The following is a 15,324-nucleotide window of genomic DNA, read 5'->3' on the forward strand; positions in this document are numbered from 1 at the left end:
TAATCTGTAACAATACATACAGGTTCCAAGTGAGACTTTTTATTGCAGTGTGATTGTATCTTTAGACAGCTTTAAAGCTAAAAGGTTAAGATTTATTCCTAATGTAGTGGTTAAATTACCTGCTTACATACAGCACTCATGGGGAGATGTTCTGAAGTACAACTGTGCTTCTCTGCGTGTCTGTGAATTAATTCCCAACACTTGTACCTGCATAGTGCTTGTATCTTCAAAGCAAGATCTTTGTAACTGTGTGTGATTGGCAGACACAGGTGTAGGACTTAATACCCCATAAAACAAAGTAACTTACAAATACAAAGAACATTATGGAGGTGCTCAACATAAGAAATCATTTTGAAATGGAAGGAAATTTGTCAGTCTCTGGTTACTATTGGCTGTGATTTTCATTTATTGTCACTTGGCCACAACTTCAGCAATTTTGCAAAATTAGAACAGTCTTCATCATTGCTTGAATTTGAACATAGAAGCTTCACTTTTCCCAAGTGTCTTCCTTGGTCTTCTGAGCTTTGTGTAGTGCTCTTGAAAAGGATGTTGACAATAGCATTAGGTTTGAATGGTCTTCCTTCTGCAATTGCTCATCACATTACAAATGTGCACCAAAGCCTTTTTTTAGGTCAGTGTATCTGTTAGTTGTATTTCACTGCAGATAGCTTAATAAAATAAAATGGCCTTCTGAAAAATAGTTTATTATGTAATTTTTCAAAGGCACAGAAAATACAACTAAGAAATAAGAAAGAGTAAGGATGCAGAAATAATGAAAAAAGGATCACATGCCTATGTTGCTTCAAGTTGAGTAACACAATATGGCCCTCACAGCTGACCCTGGTTGGAATAATAGGTTAGAGGTTTCCTTGTGGCCCTTCCAACCTGAATTATTCTGTGAATCCTTGGGTTGCACTTTCATTTGTTTTATTGTATAATCATTTCAAATCACTGAAGATCTAAAAAGGGAGAATGAGAATAACTGTCTTTAGACTCTCCATTACTCAAATGAGAATGAGTTCTACATCATTGCTTAGCTGTTTTAAGTAGGAATTGCTTGTTTCCATAGTTTAGGAATTGAGTGTCTTGACTGAGGGTCCACTCCTTATACTTCTAAAATGCCTTGTTACCTCTGATTTGCTCACACTGAAATCAACAGACAGCTTATTTTTCCTTGAAGTGTGAAGATATTTGATTGCCTCACACAGCGGCGTATTCTTATATCCTGGTCTCTTTGCTGAGGGGTACCTGTGCATCTAAAAGTGTTTGTTTGTTTTCAGTTCGAATACGGAGAAAATCGAGACGGCGCTCGCAGTGGGGCAAAGGCATTATTAAGAAGAGGAAAGTCAATAATTTAAAGAAAGATGAAGATGATGCAAAGTTTGCTGACGATGAAAATCATGGTGAGGACAGTAAATTGCTGGAAAATGGAGAGCTAGAGATCAGTGCTGACTGCATTGACGAGAATGGAGAAGAAACAGGAGACCTCTCTATGACAAACGATGAATCCTCCTGTGATATTATGGATATAGATGCAGAGCAGAGGCTTAACAATGGGACATCAGGAAAGGAAAACAATTTTGCATCCACAGAAGAAGAGAGCTCAAATGAATCCCTGTTAATAACTGACAGTGTTACTCTGGGTGCTGAAAAGGAATTAAGGAAGGACTCTACATTGAAAGGGGATTGTGTGAATGGAGAGACATCTGTACACAGCTCTGAAGGTGTACCTGTTTCAGCCTGTCATAATGGTAAAGTAGAATCACTTGATGCTGTTTCACCCTGTGAAAACACTGATGGGTCTAGTAACAAGCAAAAATCTTTATCTGAAGATCAGCCAAAGGAGAAAATGGAAGCTTCCAGTGAAAGTCAAGGAAGTGATCTGGTGAAAGCCGAGTTACCACATTGCAGCAATAATGAGAAAACACTACAGAGCACAGACATTGAAACTAAAGATGCTGAAGCAGATAAAGAAGGTATAACTTGTTTTCAATGTTTCTGTCTTTATCTCAGTATCCAAGTTAATGTGTGTATTTTTCACTGTAATATTTTATTAATTGCTGACTATTTATTTGAAACTCTTAGTATGCTTACAGCATTTAATTCCACATAGAAAAATCAGAAGTGCACTCTTGACTTGCTGTATTTTTATCTTAGGCAAGAATTTGTATCTTCATACTAACACTAATATACTCTGTTTATATGTGTCAGCTTTGTTGGAAATAATGTAAATACTGAGATAACATTAAAACAGTAGTTATATATTCAAAAATATTATAAATTGAGATAAATACAATACATGTTTTGGTCTGTATATTCTATCTGATTTGTATTTTGATCCACATAATAGATACTGAATTACTCTGTTAGAGAATACGATAATAGTATCATTGACATTGGATAAAAAAGCATAGTATTCCTTTAAAAACTTGCTTGTAGCAAAAGCTGAAGCAGTTTAACTCCTAGCAAAAGCCAGATAAACTGTTGTTTATCTGTTGAAGAAGGTATCTGGCTTTGGAGTCACAGTGAACACAATAACAGTGGAGGAAAAAGATAAGAGAAGGAGAAGGAAAATCCTGGTGGTGTATAAAAGAAGGGGCCATGTCCTTTGAAGACGAGAGAGATAGTTTCCTCAGGGAACAGAAATAGAAGCCTTATGCATGATTGCCTTTTTAATGAGCTTTTCAGAATTATCTAAAAGAATGAAATCTTTACTTCAAAAGTAAGTGCTGAGATTTACAAAGTAAATGAGCTTTAATGAGATATCTGAATTATGAGAAGATTACTATGTACATGTTGGCTGTGTTTGTACATACATATTTTCTCTAAGGGTAAGTAGTAGAGTACAAGAAAGGTCCTAGGAATATCACAAGAAGAGCATGATGTGTTAAGAGTATTTACATTTCTGAATTTGGTAGGTGAATTTTGTATACTTTAGGATGGTTACAATGGCAGGGGTCCTCAGAAGAAAAGGCATTTTAAATAGTTGAGGAGAAAAATAGTGAATGAATGTAGGGAGAGAATAAGGAGATATGAAAATATTTTGTTCTTTGCAATACCATTGGTCAATAACTTGAATACAAAGGTGGAAGAAAACAGAAATGTGTAACAAAAGCATGAGGATTTGGGAGTAGAGCAGATGTTGGAATACTGTGGTGATGAAGACATGGGATGCTTTAGAGAGAAAAATTAAGATTTGTTTCACTTGAGCAGAAAGAATTTCAGCATTTGCTTAGTATCTGATCTTGTCTTAGAAGCTGTTTAATTTGTTGTTGCTGTTGAATAGAAAGATGCAATGAGAACTCTTAGTGGAATTCAGTTTTCATTCAAAGTTGGCACTTTGGAGTTGGGTTTTAAAGATTTCCAGTTTTGTGTGTGTTTCTGAACTGTGGGTTTGTGCACCTGTAAACATTCAGAATTCAGCAAAGCTGATGAATAATCTGCACTGCTACAATCTTGCTTGATTCAAAACAACCCAACAAACTAAACAACCAAAGCAAGCTGAAGTGAAGAAATAGGCTGCATTTTGTGAGACTCACAATCCTGATAATTGTTTTTCAAATTACAGGTATATTCAAAAGCAAGAAAACGCGAAAAGTCGCTGTGGAGCAGTCAAAACCCACAAGTTTGGAGCAGGTTCCAGAAGAACCTTTGGATCCCTTACCCTCTGTAGTTGTTGACCATGACAGACTAAAGGTAACAGAACTGAAAAAATAAGTTGAACTGTTAATGGACTCCATGAAAAATGCTTCCTTTCTTTGTTCTGAAGCAGTATTTCCTTTATGTTTGACTGCAAACAAGTATTATGACAGCAGTGACTTTTGGAAATGATTTGTCAATTGGTGTTTCTTGGATGGAAAGTTAATAAAACTACTGAATCCTTACTGTCCCATCATTACTACCCTTATAATCCAGTAATGACACAGCAGTCCACTATTTTAATTGCCATTTTTGCCAGTACTCATATGTGTTAATTGGCCGTGTCAGAGCTGCTGGGTGCCTGATAATTGGGAGCTAACATCATCTTTTCTCTTCCTGTGGTAGGTATACTTGGTGGAGAAAACTTAGTGGATTGGAAAGGAAATAGGATTTTGTGTTGATGTTTTGGCATCATAGACTGCTAATTAATTTTCTTTCCATTTTTTTAAAGCAAAATTACAATAAAATTTGCTGTCTTCTGTTGTAAAAAGTAGCTTGACCTACTATGACCTGTGAAATTTAGATCTCATTTTCTGTGGAGTACAGATGATAATCTCTTTGGAAACAACAGAATTGTTTGACTGGAAAAAAAAAATCTTAAATGTCACTCTTTGCTACTATGTAAAATACTTTCACCTTTGTTATGAGAAATTTTACATGTGTTGTGTCCTCCTTCCACACCCTTCTCTTATTTTTTTTTTCGTTTGTCAACATTTGTGGAAGTCCAGATATGTTTTCATGTGGTGATGCTTTTTTTCCTGACAGTGTAAGTTCTTAAAAATGTCTGCTTTAGCCATCAAGGCAGTTTTTAGGATTAGCTTTATTACAATTAGTGTCCAAGATGAAATAGGATGAAGTAGCATTCCAAAATAACAAATATTGCCCTAGATATACTGAGTAAAAGAATTTTAAGACAAGAAGAAAAGTATGGGTATAAGCGGAGAAGTAAAAAGAGACATTGAGTCCTTTTTGTATAAATACTGAAGCAGTGGCCTTGCTGATACCCAGGTGTGGTTCATTTCATTTGTATGTATCCCTCCGAAGGAGGACTTCAGAAAGATATTTCATTTCTGATTTGTCCTTAAAAAAAATTTTTAAAACTGCTTATAAAAACCCTTCTAACTTCACCTTCTGTTGTTCCAACAGAAACTGCTTGATTTGGTGGTTAAGAAAAGTGACAACCTGACTGTTGACCAACTTGAGAGATTGTATTCACTCCTCAGTCAGTGCATCTACAGACACCGTAGAGACTATGACAAATCACATCTTATAGAGGTGATGTTGTACAGCTTCTTTTATTCTTTATCTGAATATTGTGAGATAGGCTTTTCAAGAACTGTTAATCTGTCAATTTACTGTTCTACTAGCAGGCAAAACTTTTAATAGACTTTGAAGAAGGTATCTATAAAAAGAAAAAAGTTTAGTGTAGTAACTTAGAAACTGGAGGTTGTTTCCAATAATGTTTTCCTCAAAAGAGGATTAAGAATTTAACCTAAAAAAAGGGAGGGGAAAGAGGAGAGAATACAGCAGCATGAAAAGCACATGCTAGCAGAGTAAAATGGAATAGGAGCAGTCTCCATGTTTGTGGCATGACTGACAGTGCATGTAAAGTGGTGATTTCATAGGCACCCTGACCTGGTATTGCTGCAGTGGCCCTTAATTGTGTTGGTGTAACTAGGCCAAAACCAATTACCCCCCTCTCCTCCATGCAGTATGCCAATTCTGACTTTCATACAAGGCCTTAGAAGTGTGAACACTCCCTAGATCAGTAAGCACAGCCTTGGGAAGGTCAGTGCAGCATGGTGGAAGCCAGGTGTCTGCCTTGCTGTCATCCTGTGCCACTGAAGTGTTTGCCCTCCGAGGCTTCCCGTACATGAACAGCAAGTTGGTCATTTCACCACTGGCACAGGCTGATCCTGACTCTGGATGTGCATTCCCTCTGTCACCACTGTTCTAACTGCAGAGGAGTTTGGATCAGCTTGCTGATTCAACTGATAACCAGTCGTGCTGAGTAAAGGACAACAATAGCTACTTTCCAGTTGGATCACTGAGCACTAAATATTTTTCTCCATGAATAATTTACAACAAAACCTGGAAAAGCCATAGTGTGGGTTTTTGTAGAGTTCCTGCAGAATATTTTTCAAACCATTTTCATGCTATTCCTCTGCCATCTTCACCTAAAAATATGTTGAAAGTCTGTGCAGGATGTTAGTTAGATTAAAAAGGGCTTTGTCCAGCAGGAGTGTGTGGAGACCAATCTTTACTTTGATTATCCAAACTGTGCAGAGATGTGGTTACAGCTGGGTCACTGTTGCAGTGACCGCTTTCTTCAGCCCGGCCAGCACCTGCGGTGTGCGGCAGGAGTGGGGAGCAGCCGAAGGCTCAAGGCTTTAAAGCTGCTCCTCTGAGTTCAGCTCTGCCCATGGGAGCTGAAGCCCCAGGTGCTGTGGCTGTCAGCAGCCCTGACTAGGGAGAAGGTAAAAGATTGTGGGGAGGCTTGCCTCTGGATACAGCTTCAGGTTTACTGTCCAAAGGGAGTCCAAGGAGCACCAGCACAGACCAGACCTGTGCAACAACTTATAAAGGGAGAAGTTACAACGGGGATGGCCCGACGGGGGACCAGTAGGGGTCTTTGGGGGAGGGATATGGACAGGGATAGACATTCACGCGGATCAATAGTCTCAAGGGGTGGAGGAAAAGGGATCACATGCCCCAATGGGGCGTTGAGGTTTCAGGGATTTCCAGAGGGGCGGTATCAGAAGGGGCAGGATCTCAGGGGATTGACAAGGACCATATAAGGGTAATTAGGGAGGGCTTAGGTGATGGACACCGAACTTCAGGGAATAACAGGAGGGGTTTGGGTGATTGATGCAGAACCAACTGGAACAAGGGGAGGAGAGCAACCATATAGGGAGCACTGGGGAAGCGGCTAGAGATCAGGGTGTACCAACTGGGAATGGGGGCAAGGGAGTAACCGGGTTAAACCATTAAAACATAGAACCACATCACCACAGGTCACCAACAGCATAAGTGTGAAGTAAGACTTGAATTCATGCAGTGTGCCACTGCAATGCTATCCTAATATATATTGAGCACCTTAATTACATAAGTGACCCTAATAAGCCTTGATTTTCTCATGGACTCATAGTAGAGTGCTTTTCTGCATTAATACTCCTTTAATGAATTCCCTCTTTTATCATATTTTTCTAGCAGATAGCAGCTAATAAACAGAAACATCTGTTTTCATAAATTTATTTGTTCATATTAGAAAAAGTAACACAGTAAGTGCTACTACATAAAGTAACTCTATTTCTGGCTCTGTGTATTTATGAATAGTTAATGGTCTGTGTCTCTTGCAGGAGATGGAAAGAACAGTTCATGTGTTTGAAACATTCCTGTGAACTCGTCAAGATGGGTGGGTTTATCCTCTCAAACTGCTCATGGGAGAGCAGTCCTCTGAGCCATTCAGTTTCCATTTGCACCAAGTATGTGCAGAGCCTTGGTCTTAAGTGCTCTCTCTTTTTGTTTCTGTTGAATTTGGTGCTATTGTCTCAGGTACCTGAAACCAACCAGCCTACAAGAACCAAACGGAACTTCATATAGTTGTATCTGATATAAATAAAGAATACAATGCCACAGCTTGGAGATTTTTGGTGCTACAGAAACTGTTCTCATTCCTGCTCTTGTTCACTCTACATGCGTTATCTTTGGGGAAACTTCAGGCAAAGTGAAGACCAACACATACAAGAGGACTGGAAAGAGCAGATCTAAGTTGAATATTTTTAAACAGGCAACCTTTTTTTAATTTTTTTTTCCAATTTTTCTCTTCTCTGGGGTTATGGACAAAAAAAATCTGTCCTAAAGAAGGCAGTGATGCATTGTGGTAGGAATCTTGAGTAACTGGATGTACAGTAATTTGAAGATGAGGCTCTCTAGAACTGCCTTTAATGTGCCTTTTAGTCAATTGAGAAAGATAAGGCTAAGCAATTTGTTTGGATTATAGCAAATGGCAATGTTAGAAAGCTGTCTGCAGAATGAAGATCTCCAAAAGGACGAATTGTATTCTCTTCATTGGATGGCAACCAGTATTATGGTTCTATAATGCCTGTCTTACTCTACAGAACTAAACTAAGACACACTGAAAAAGCCACATACTTTACCAAAATGGTGAAATTCCTTTTTCATTGGTATATATTTTGTTTTAGAAACAAGTTACACAGTGAAACTCTTCTGTGTTGCTAAAAATGAAGCATTTCCCCCTCCATGGCCTTGTTTTTCTCTAAGGAAAGCAAGGTTAATACTGGCAGGTTTCATTGGGAAGGTCTGTGTTTGTAATATAGCTTGGACTGTGCAGTGCAGGTAAGAAGACATTAGAGTTGGTCAAAGTCCTGGAGCCCAACCTCAGTTGAAAATAAAACTTCTCTTATATTTCACGAGTTGTTCTGTGCAAAGCATTGTTACTGTTGGAAGGATTGGAGGAGAGCCTTTTGAATCCATCTGTTCTAAGAGTTCTCTGGGTCTGAATTGTGTAGTTCAACACCTTTCCTTTCTGGCAACTGGAGAGAACAGTCTAGGCAGGTTTTATGTTTTATCACAAGCTCGGTATTAGAACATTACCTGGGCTGGTTTATTTCACACCCGTGTGGAAAGTGTTCTAGAGCAGTTGGCTGGTGTTCCCATCCTGAACCATTCATTGTGACTGTCCCTACGTAGCTGCAGAAGTGTCTGTCCAGAAATATGCAACGCAGTGTGATTAGTTTTTAATTAGAGAAAACAGACTACTGCAGAGATACTGAGCTACCTCAGCTTTTTGTATTTTAGTTACCAACAGTGTTTATGGAGGACTGTAATCACGCTGCTCCCATGTACAAACCCAGGCTTAGGGACTTGTCTCCACCTCTACGGCTCATCCCACGGTAGTGCTGCAGAGAGAGAACACATGGGCCTTGGGCTACTGCAGTAATCCAAAGTGCTTTGTCCATTATGGTTAAACATCAGTCTCTCTTAGATCTTTTTCTCCCCTGGATGCCACTGTTTTTCTTCATAGGTAATGGCAGAAAAAGGTTTTAAGCATTCATGTACATCTAGTTACACCTAAATGCAACCCATGCAGAAACACTGTATTTTTTAGGTGGGAAAGTGCGATTAAAAACAACAAAAACAAACAGAAACCACATTTTGAATGAGATTCTTTGATCTCAGATTTGATTATGGGATTTTTTTCCATGTTTCATTTAGTATTTATTAGCATCATACCTGTTTGAGATATTTATGTGTCTGGTACATTAACAGCATTTTGTATTTTGATGGAAATTGTTACAAACTTTAAGATTTGATTAAATGAAATGTAGCAGATTTTTTGTAGCAAGTTTCTGATAAAAGGGTTTTTTGCAAGTCTCAGGTTCTTGCTGCAGAATTTTTTAAAAATATTTATTCCAGTTTCACTTACTCAAAGAAGTTTTTGTTCAAGTAACAGCAGCACTTGTGGAAGATAAAACTGCATTCATTTTTAAGAAGATAATAAATTTATATAAACTAAAATAATTGAGAATTTTAGTCACCAGTGAGTGTAAAAAGCAAGTTTAAGCTGATGCCTAACATTAAAAATGGTTCTAAAAGGTCAGGTTTCTAAAGGAAAATTTATACTGTCAGTTGTTGATTGGGAAAAATCTTTAAGAGGCAACTTTACTAATTGAGGAGCTGCCATATTGTTTTAGAGAAATGTAGCTAATATCAGATGTTCTAGTGGACAGCTTACCTAAAATGATATACTCGCCTTCTTAGCCCAAATAACCACACTTCAGTTTTTGTTTTCCTTTACAGATGTCTGGTGATTATAGAGTTAAAACAGCTGTTAATCGATCCATGTGGTCTAAACTTGTTTACTCTTTGTATGTTTTTAATTTTTTTGCTACATAGCACTGGCAAGAGTTTGTACAAATTGACCTCTCTTCCTTGTTTCTTGTTGTGAAAATTGCAAATAAACTCCTGTGTGAGTCCTTGTGCTGGACTCTATGGAATGTGGCCAGCCAGGAGGAGGAGGTTTCCCTGGGGGCCGGGGGTGGGGGGCTGTCTTGGAGTGATAGAGTTGCTCTTGGGTGAAGTTGATGGCTATGGAGTTAACTGTATTTGCAAGCTTGAATCTCACCTGTGATTATTTTTTTTGGTTTTGTTTTGTGTCCTCTGTATTGTTACTTGATTTTGTCATATGCCAATGTATTTATAGGATTACTGGGTTTTGTAATATCTTGTCTTCCTTTTTTTGTTTTTTTTCGAATAAGTTGGTGGGTCAGCACTGGTTTTCCCTTCAGTCTCCTGAATGGCAGGTCCTGCAGCTGATAGTCTTTTATTTTGTTTTTGTTTTATTTTGTAATCACAACATAAGCTTGAATTTGGGCTTGTACTTGCATCTTTTGTATCTTGTACATTGGGTTATTTAGACATTGGGACGTCCTGTTTGGTTTCATTAACGTGTGTCTACTTTGTGGATTAAGTAGACTTCCTTCATCAGCTATGGTATATTTTGGATTCTATAGTTTTATTCATAATTGTGTTTAAATTGATGTTTTGCATTTTGACTTCATTTTACGTTAGTTTGAAGTAAGTTATTTAATTTTTTTGAACTTCTGGAAATTTTGAACATTTTACTGTAATTTGTAATATAACTGCTGTGAAATACTTGAATAAAGATGACAAGAAAACACAGCTTTAGCTCCTTTAAAAATGTATTTAAAAGAAATGCTGCCTCCTGGCTGATAACAGTCTTTTCCTTACCAGACATCTTTGGTTTTGCAGTTTAGATGTGACACTTTGGGATCTTGCTGTGCAGTTATTTTGAGTAGTTTGGTCCAGCTTCTGCTTTCAGTGTTTGTCCATTAGAGAAATGGCTTCTAATTAGAGTTTTTTTAAGCAAAGGCTCTTTCCTTTCTATTTATCATATTTAGCAAAGTTGTTCTTACAACTTTGGGTTGTTTGTTTTTTGTTCTGTTTTTTTGTAGCTGAACCCTTGAGGTGTAGGACACGGAACACACCTGGACATTTTCCTCTTTTCCTTTCTGTGTACCTTGAACTGTAGGGCTCCTGGGCAAAAGAGTAGTTGAGGACGGGGTAGTAGTAGCTTAACTTTATGTCTGACTTTTATATGCAGCTTTGAAAGCACAATTAGATACAAAATTTAATACCTGTTGTATAATAATGAAGTTGATTGGTGAGAGCCTGGGCTCAGCATGGGCAGATGTGTTTTGACCTGAATGGCCTTGCAGGTACCAGCACCACACTTGGGTTTGCAATCTGAATAAAGGAAGCAGAGTGAGGTCTTCAGGTCTTGTGTCTCTCTGTCTTTCACGAGTGGGGATGGCCATGTTAACAGAGAATAGATTCAGGTCCAGTGGCTGTAAAAATAACCAGTCAAAAGAGACAAAATATTTGGGAACTGACAAAAGGATTCTTGTAAAGATACTTAGTGAACTTCAAGTGGTACTTCAAAAGCATGAATTAGTGAGAAATAGTTAGGGTGGGTGTTCCTAAAGCTTGTGCAACACTCATATTTGTCAAGTGTTCTCTGCTTAATGCTGCTTCCTTCTGCTGTTGGTTTCTGCCTTGAATGTACTTTTGAAATGCAATTTCCCGTATTTTCTTAAATTTGCAGTGCTGCACATTCTCTGTTTCCTCCTTAGGCTCTTCAGATAATTTATTTAAATAAATTAAAAATGAGAGCCTTTTCTTCTGGATCTTGGGTAGGATTTGGACTTGTAATATATGGGGTTTTAAGCCAGCACTGCATGTGAATAAATTCTGCAAGCTAAATCAGTAAACTTATGAACTGATTAATGAAGGCAAACACTTTGGTTTTTTTTTTTCCTATTCCTTTTATGCTTCATTTATGGTCACGTAACTATTATGTAAAAATGAGGGATTATAAACTTTAGCACTAATTAATTCAGCCTCATTCCATTTCTAGGTGATTCATTTTTTTCCAGTGTGAGCATTTGCATAGGGAGTATATTTTGGTTGAACCCACTGCCAGTAGATGGTTGTGACTACTATGAAATTCCATTTATTTTAGAATTGCATTTGAGTTATGCTGTACTTTTATATCAGGAAAAATCCTTTTCCTTTTAAAACTATGATAAGCTGCTAAGATTTAAAATGGATTCATAATTTTTGGTGGAAGGTTAGTGTGAACCTGGCCATTTGCATTGAGGTTGGCTGGTCTGGAAAGCTGATGTGGAATAATGCTGCTTTCAAGATTGAGGTGCAAAAGGTGATGTGAAGTGGTGTTTGAAGGCTCCTCACATCCAGTTACAGGGGTGGGGCAGGTTGAGGGGCGGAGGTTGTTCAGGCTCCACATGTGGGGTGTCAGTGATGCAGCGCCCAGGATGCGTTGGCGAACAGATGAAGCGGGGGTGGTTCTGCTGTGCTGGACTCCTCTGGTTTGCTGGGTTTGCTTTCATCTTTCAGCAGTCAGGATTTTGGCAGCGTACATGTGAGAAATGTACAGGTCCCTTGGACTGGGTGGCTGCTGGGAGTGCTCACACCATTTTGTCATCCTGGCTTTGTGTGGACATGAGAAAACCCCTTCGCATCAGTGTAAAATCTGATTTGTGCCATAACCCAGAGATGCTTGACTGTGTCTACATGAAAGTAGGAGTTTGTTAAAGATGACCTGTCCACTCTGGGACTCTGGATTGGGAGGAAGGAAAGACTTGAGGTCAAGTTTCAAAAGGACTCCCTTTGAAGTATTTATTCATCAAAGGGAGCGAAACAGATTATAGAGGATTAATTCATCCTAGAAAATATGTTTAATTTGGACTAAATTAGTTTTCTAAGAAGGAATATCTGTGCTGTAGAAGGAGAAGAAAATAATGTTTTAGTTAAGAACCTGTTTGTCATCTCCAAAGCCCCAGCTACAGTTTTGTTATAAAGATCTGGCATTCTCTTGCTGACTTCGTTACACCTTGTAGAATCCCCTCTGTGTGGAGGCTGCCTGGAAGAACAGCGATACCTGATTTTGGTGATAAGGAAGGACAAATTGCTAATACGTTTTAGGTTTCTAATGAACATAATTTTGGCTTAAGTTTTGAAGTGATCCTCACTGTATTCTCTGTGACATGACAAAAGGTTTAGTGAGGTAAAGGAAATGTTAACATGGATAGTCACATGTTATATGTGACTACTAACATCAGTTCAGTAGTAAATTACTGTTTTCTATAGACATTTGAAGTATCATAGATAAAAGCATGTAAGACTACATTTTCATCAAGCACCGGAGATTTAACTGGTTTAAAATTCATGTCTCACCTTTATACTGGGGTTAGACTGCTTCAGAGTCTTGCTCTAAAATCTAAAGCATGTCCAGCAGGCAAAAAGCTTTTTTTAAAACTAAAAAGCTTCCTTTCCACAAGACTCGGAGGACAGCCACGAAAGCACAAGCTGAGCATAAATTTTACACTGTTAATCTTTTCAGTGCATGAGAATAAATTTTGGAAATGGAAATGAGCTGACATCTAATGATGATTTAAATGTTCAGCAATTTGCTACAAAAATTTGGGTTTATTCACAGGAAATAATGCCAGCAGAAAACACTGGTTTGTTGAATCGGATGCTGTGGCACGTATGATTTAATCTCCTGCATGCCCAGGGCCTGCTAACATCTGAATGGCTTAACAGTGTTTTTGGGGAAGGCATTTAGTCTGCAGAGTACATCTGCCCTGCTCTCTGAACTTTTCATGGAGTAGTTAAACTCATGGGTAGAAACACGTGCCTCATTCATTCGTTTTGGTCCCGCTTCAACTTCCAGGCAGTGCTTCTTGTCCTCTCTTTATGTTGTAGACTGTTCATACCTGTTTTTCCCCCCCATGAAGACACTAATGCACTGTGATCAACTAGCCTTTCCATCTTCTTTTTGCTGAAGAATAAGCTTTTTATGGCTCTCACTGCATTTTCTCCAGCCTTTAAGTCAATTTTGCGGCTCTATTCTGCAGTAGGTCAATTTTTCAACATTTTCTAAAACATTTGTTCGCGGAGGAAATAGATGTGATATTCCAGCATAGGTCCCACCAGTGCCATTTATAGAGCCAAAAATCACTGATTCCTATTCCCTGTCCCCTTTTTTGCACATCCAAAGATCAATTTAAGCCTTTTATACCATGCAATTGGGTTGGGAACTCTTGTTGCTTCTCAGACTTGCAGCTTTTCATGATGCAGTTCTCCAGTCTGAACATCAGGCTTCCCCATTCCCACCTCTCTGAGGTCCTGCTTAGCTTTATGAAAAGTTTTATGAGTCCCAGCCAGCCAGAGGAGCCAGCAATATACGTATGACTTGTTCAGGCCTCATTATCTTTCCCTTGGCTAATCTCCTTTTCCACAAGTCTGTGACTAGTGAGACATGTCAACATTTTCCTTCAAGAACTTCAGGAGAAGAGGATTCCCCCATTAGAAACACTCTCACAGTACCAAATTGAGAATTACTTGAGCAGATTAGATATTCCTCAATTAATCTGCCTTTTCTTAGCCTATTTAATATTTGCTGTCTGAATACTGTACAGTGAGGAAGTTGGAAGTATTTTGTCACATGCTGTTGAAAATCTATTACCTTATCAATCAAATGTGTAATCCTGTCAGAGAATGAGATCAGTTTTGTGTGATACAGCCAATTTTCTAGAAAATCATTGTATTTCTTGTTACCTCTTTGATTCATGATCACTTTAGTTAGATATCATCTTTCCATTTTTACTTGGGCTTGATGTCAGGTGAATGCCCTGTAATTACCCAGTCATTTCACTTGCCCTTTGATAACTGTCACATTATCAGCACTCTCTGAAATACCCACAGGTTATTAAAAATGAATGTCAGCAGGGCAGAGACTTCTGGGCTGTCTGGAGATGGCTGAGTGTTGTTAGGTTACCTCTGGAATTCAAAACCCCTTATCCAGTTGGGAAAGTGTAATATTTTCTCCAGGTAGTAAGCAATCTGGACATACTGATCTCCATAGGGGCTACCTCTTGCCAAACAGAAGACAGAAATATGAGCCATTCCCAAGCTCACATTCCCAAGCTGACCCATTTCCACTCCTAATTTTCCCCAGAAAGGCTGTGTGTGGCTTTTTTATCATAGAATCAGAGAATGCTAGGGATTGGAAGGGACCTTAAACATCTAGTCCCAACCCCCTGCAGGGACACCTCCCTCTAGACCAGGTTGCTCAAGGCCGTATGCCACCTGGCCTTGAACACTGCCAGAGTAGGGGCATCCACAACGTCCCTGGGCATCCTGTGCCAGTGTCTCACCACCCTCACAGAAAAGAATTTCTTCCCAATATCTAACCTAAATCTCCCTTCTTTGAATTTGTACCCATTTTCCCTTATCCTATCACTACAGTTCCTGATGACGAGTCCCTCTCTGGATTCTCTGTAGGCCCCCTTCAGTTACTGAAATGTTGCTATGAGGTGTCCTTGCCACCTTCTCCTGGCTGAACAGCCTCAGCTTTCTCAGCCTGAAAGGTCCAAGTACATAAACAGGCAACTTGGAGGAAAGCTGGGCCTAAATTGAAGCAGGTAAAATTGAACTTGATGTAACAAGTAATGCAGCACTGCATTCACTGGACATGAAAATATATAACTTACTAAA

The 15,324-nt window shown here is 38.8% G+C and overlaps 1 protein-coding gene across 2 annotated transcripts in view; it reads left to right on the forward strand.

Annotated features, from left to right (window-relative positions):
• The window catches only part of ATAD2B (ATPase family AAA domain containing 2B), a 76,296-nt gene extending 65,892 nt beyond the window's left edge, over positions 1–10,404 (forward strand). For both annotated transcript variants that reach the window (XM_042032871.1, XM_042032870.1), the window contains exons 25-28: positions 1,281–1,976; positions 3,569–3,696; positions 4,846–4,974; positions 7,059–10,404. In XM_042032871.1, the coding sequence (XP_041888805.1) occupies positions 1,281–1,976; positions 3,569–3,696; positions 4,846–4,974; positions 7,059–7,100 (995 nt within the window). In that variant the 3' untranslated portion in view covers positions 7,101–10,404. The remainder of the gene's footprint in view (positions 1–1,280; positions 1,977–3,568; positions 3,697–4,845; positions 4,975–7,058) is intronic.
• Positions 10,405–15,324: the final 4,920 nt, after the last annotated feature.

Source organism: Corvus kubaryi, unplaced genomic scaffold, assembly GCF_017639235.1.
Source record: "Corvus kubaryi isolate FWS band 111438036 unplaced genomic scaffold, C.kubaryi_AGA036_p1.0 37354, whole genome shotgun sequence".
Taxonomy (NCBI): domain Eukaryota; kingdom Metazoa; phylum Chordata; class Aves; order Passeriformes; family Corvidae; genus Corvus; species Corvus kubaryi.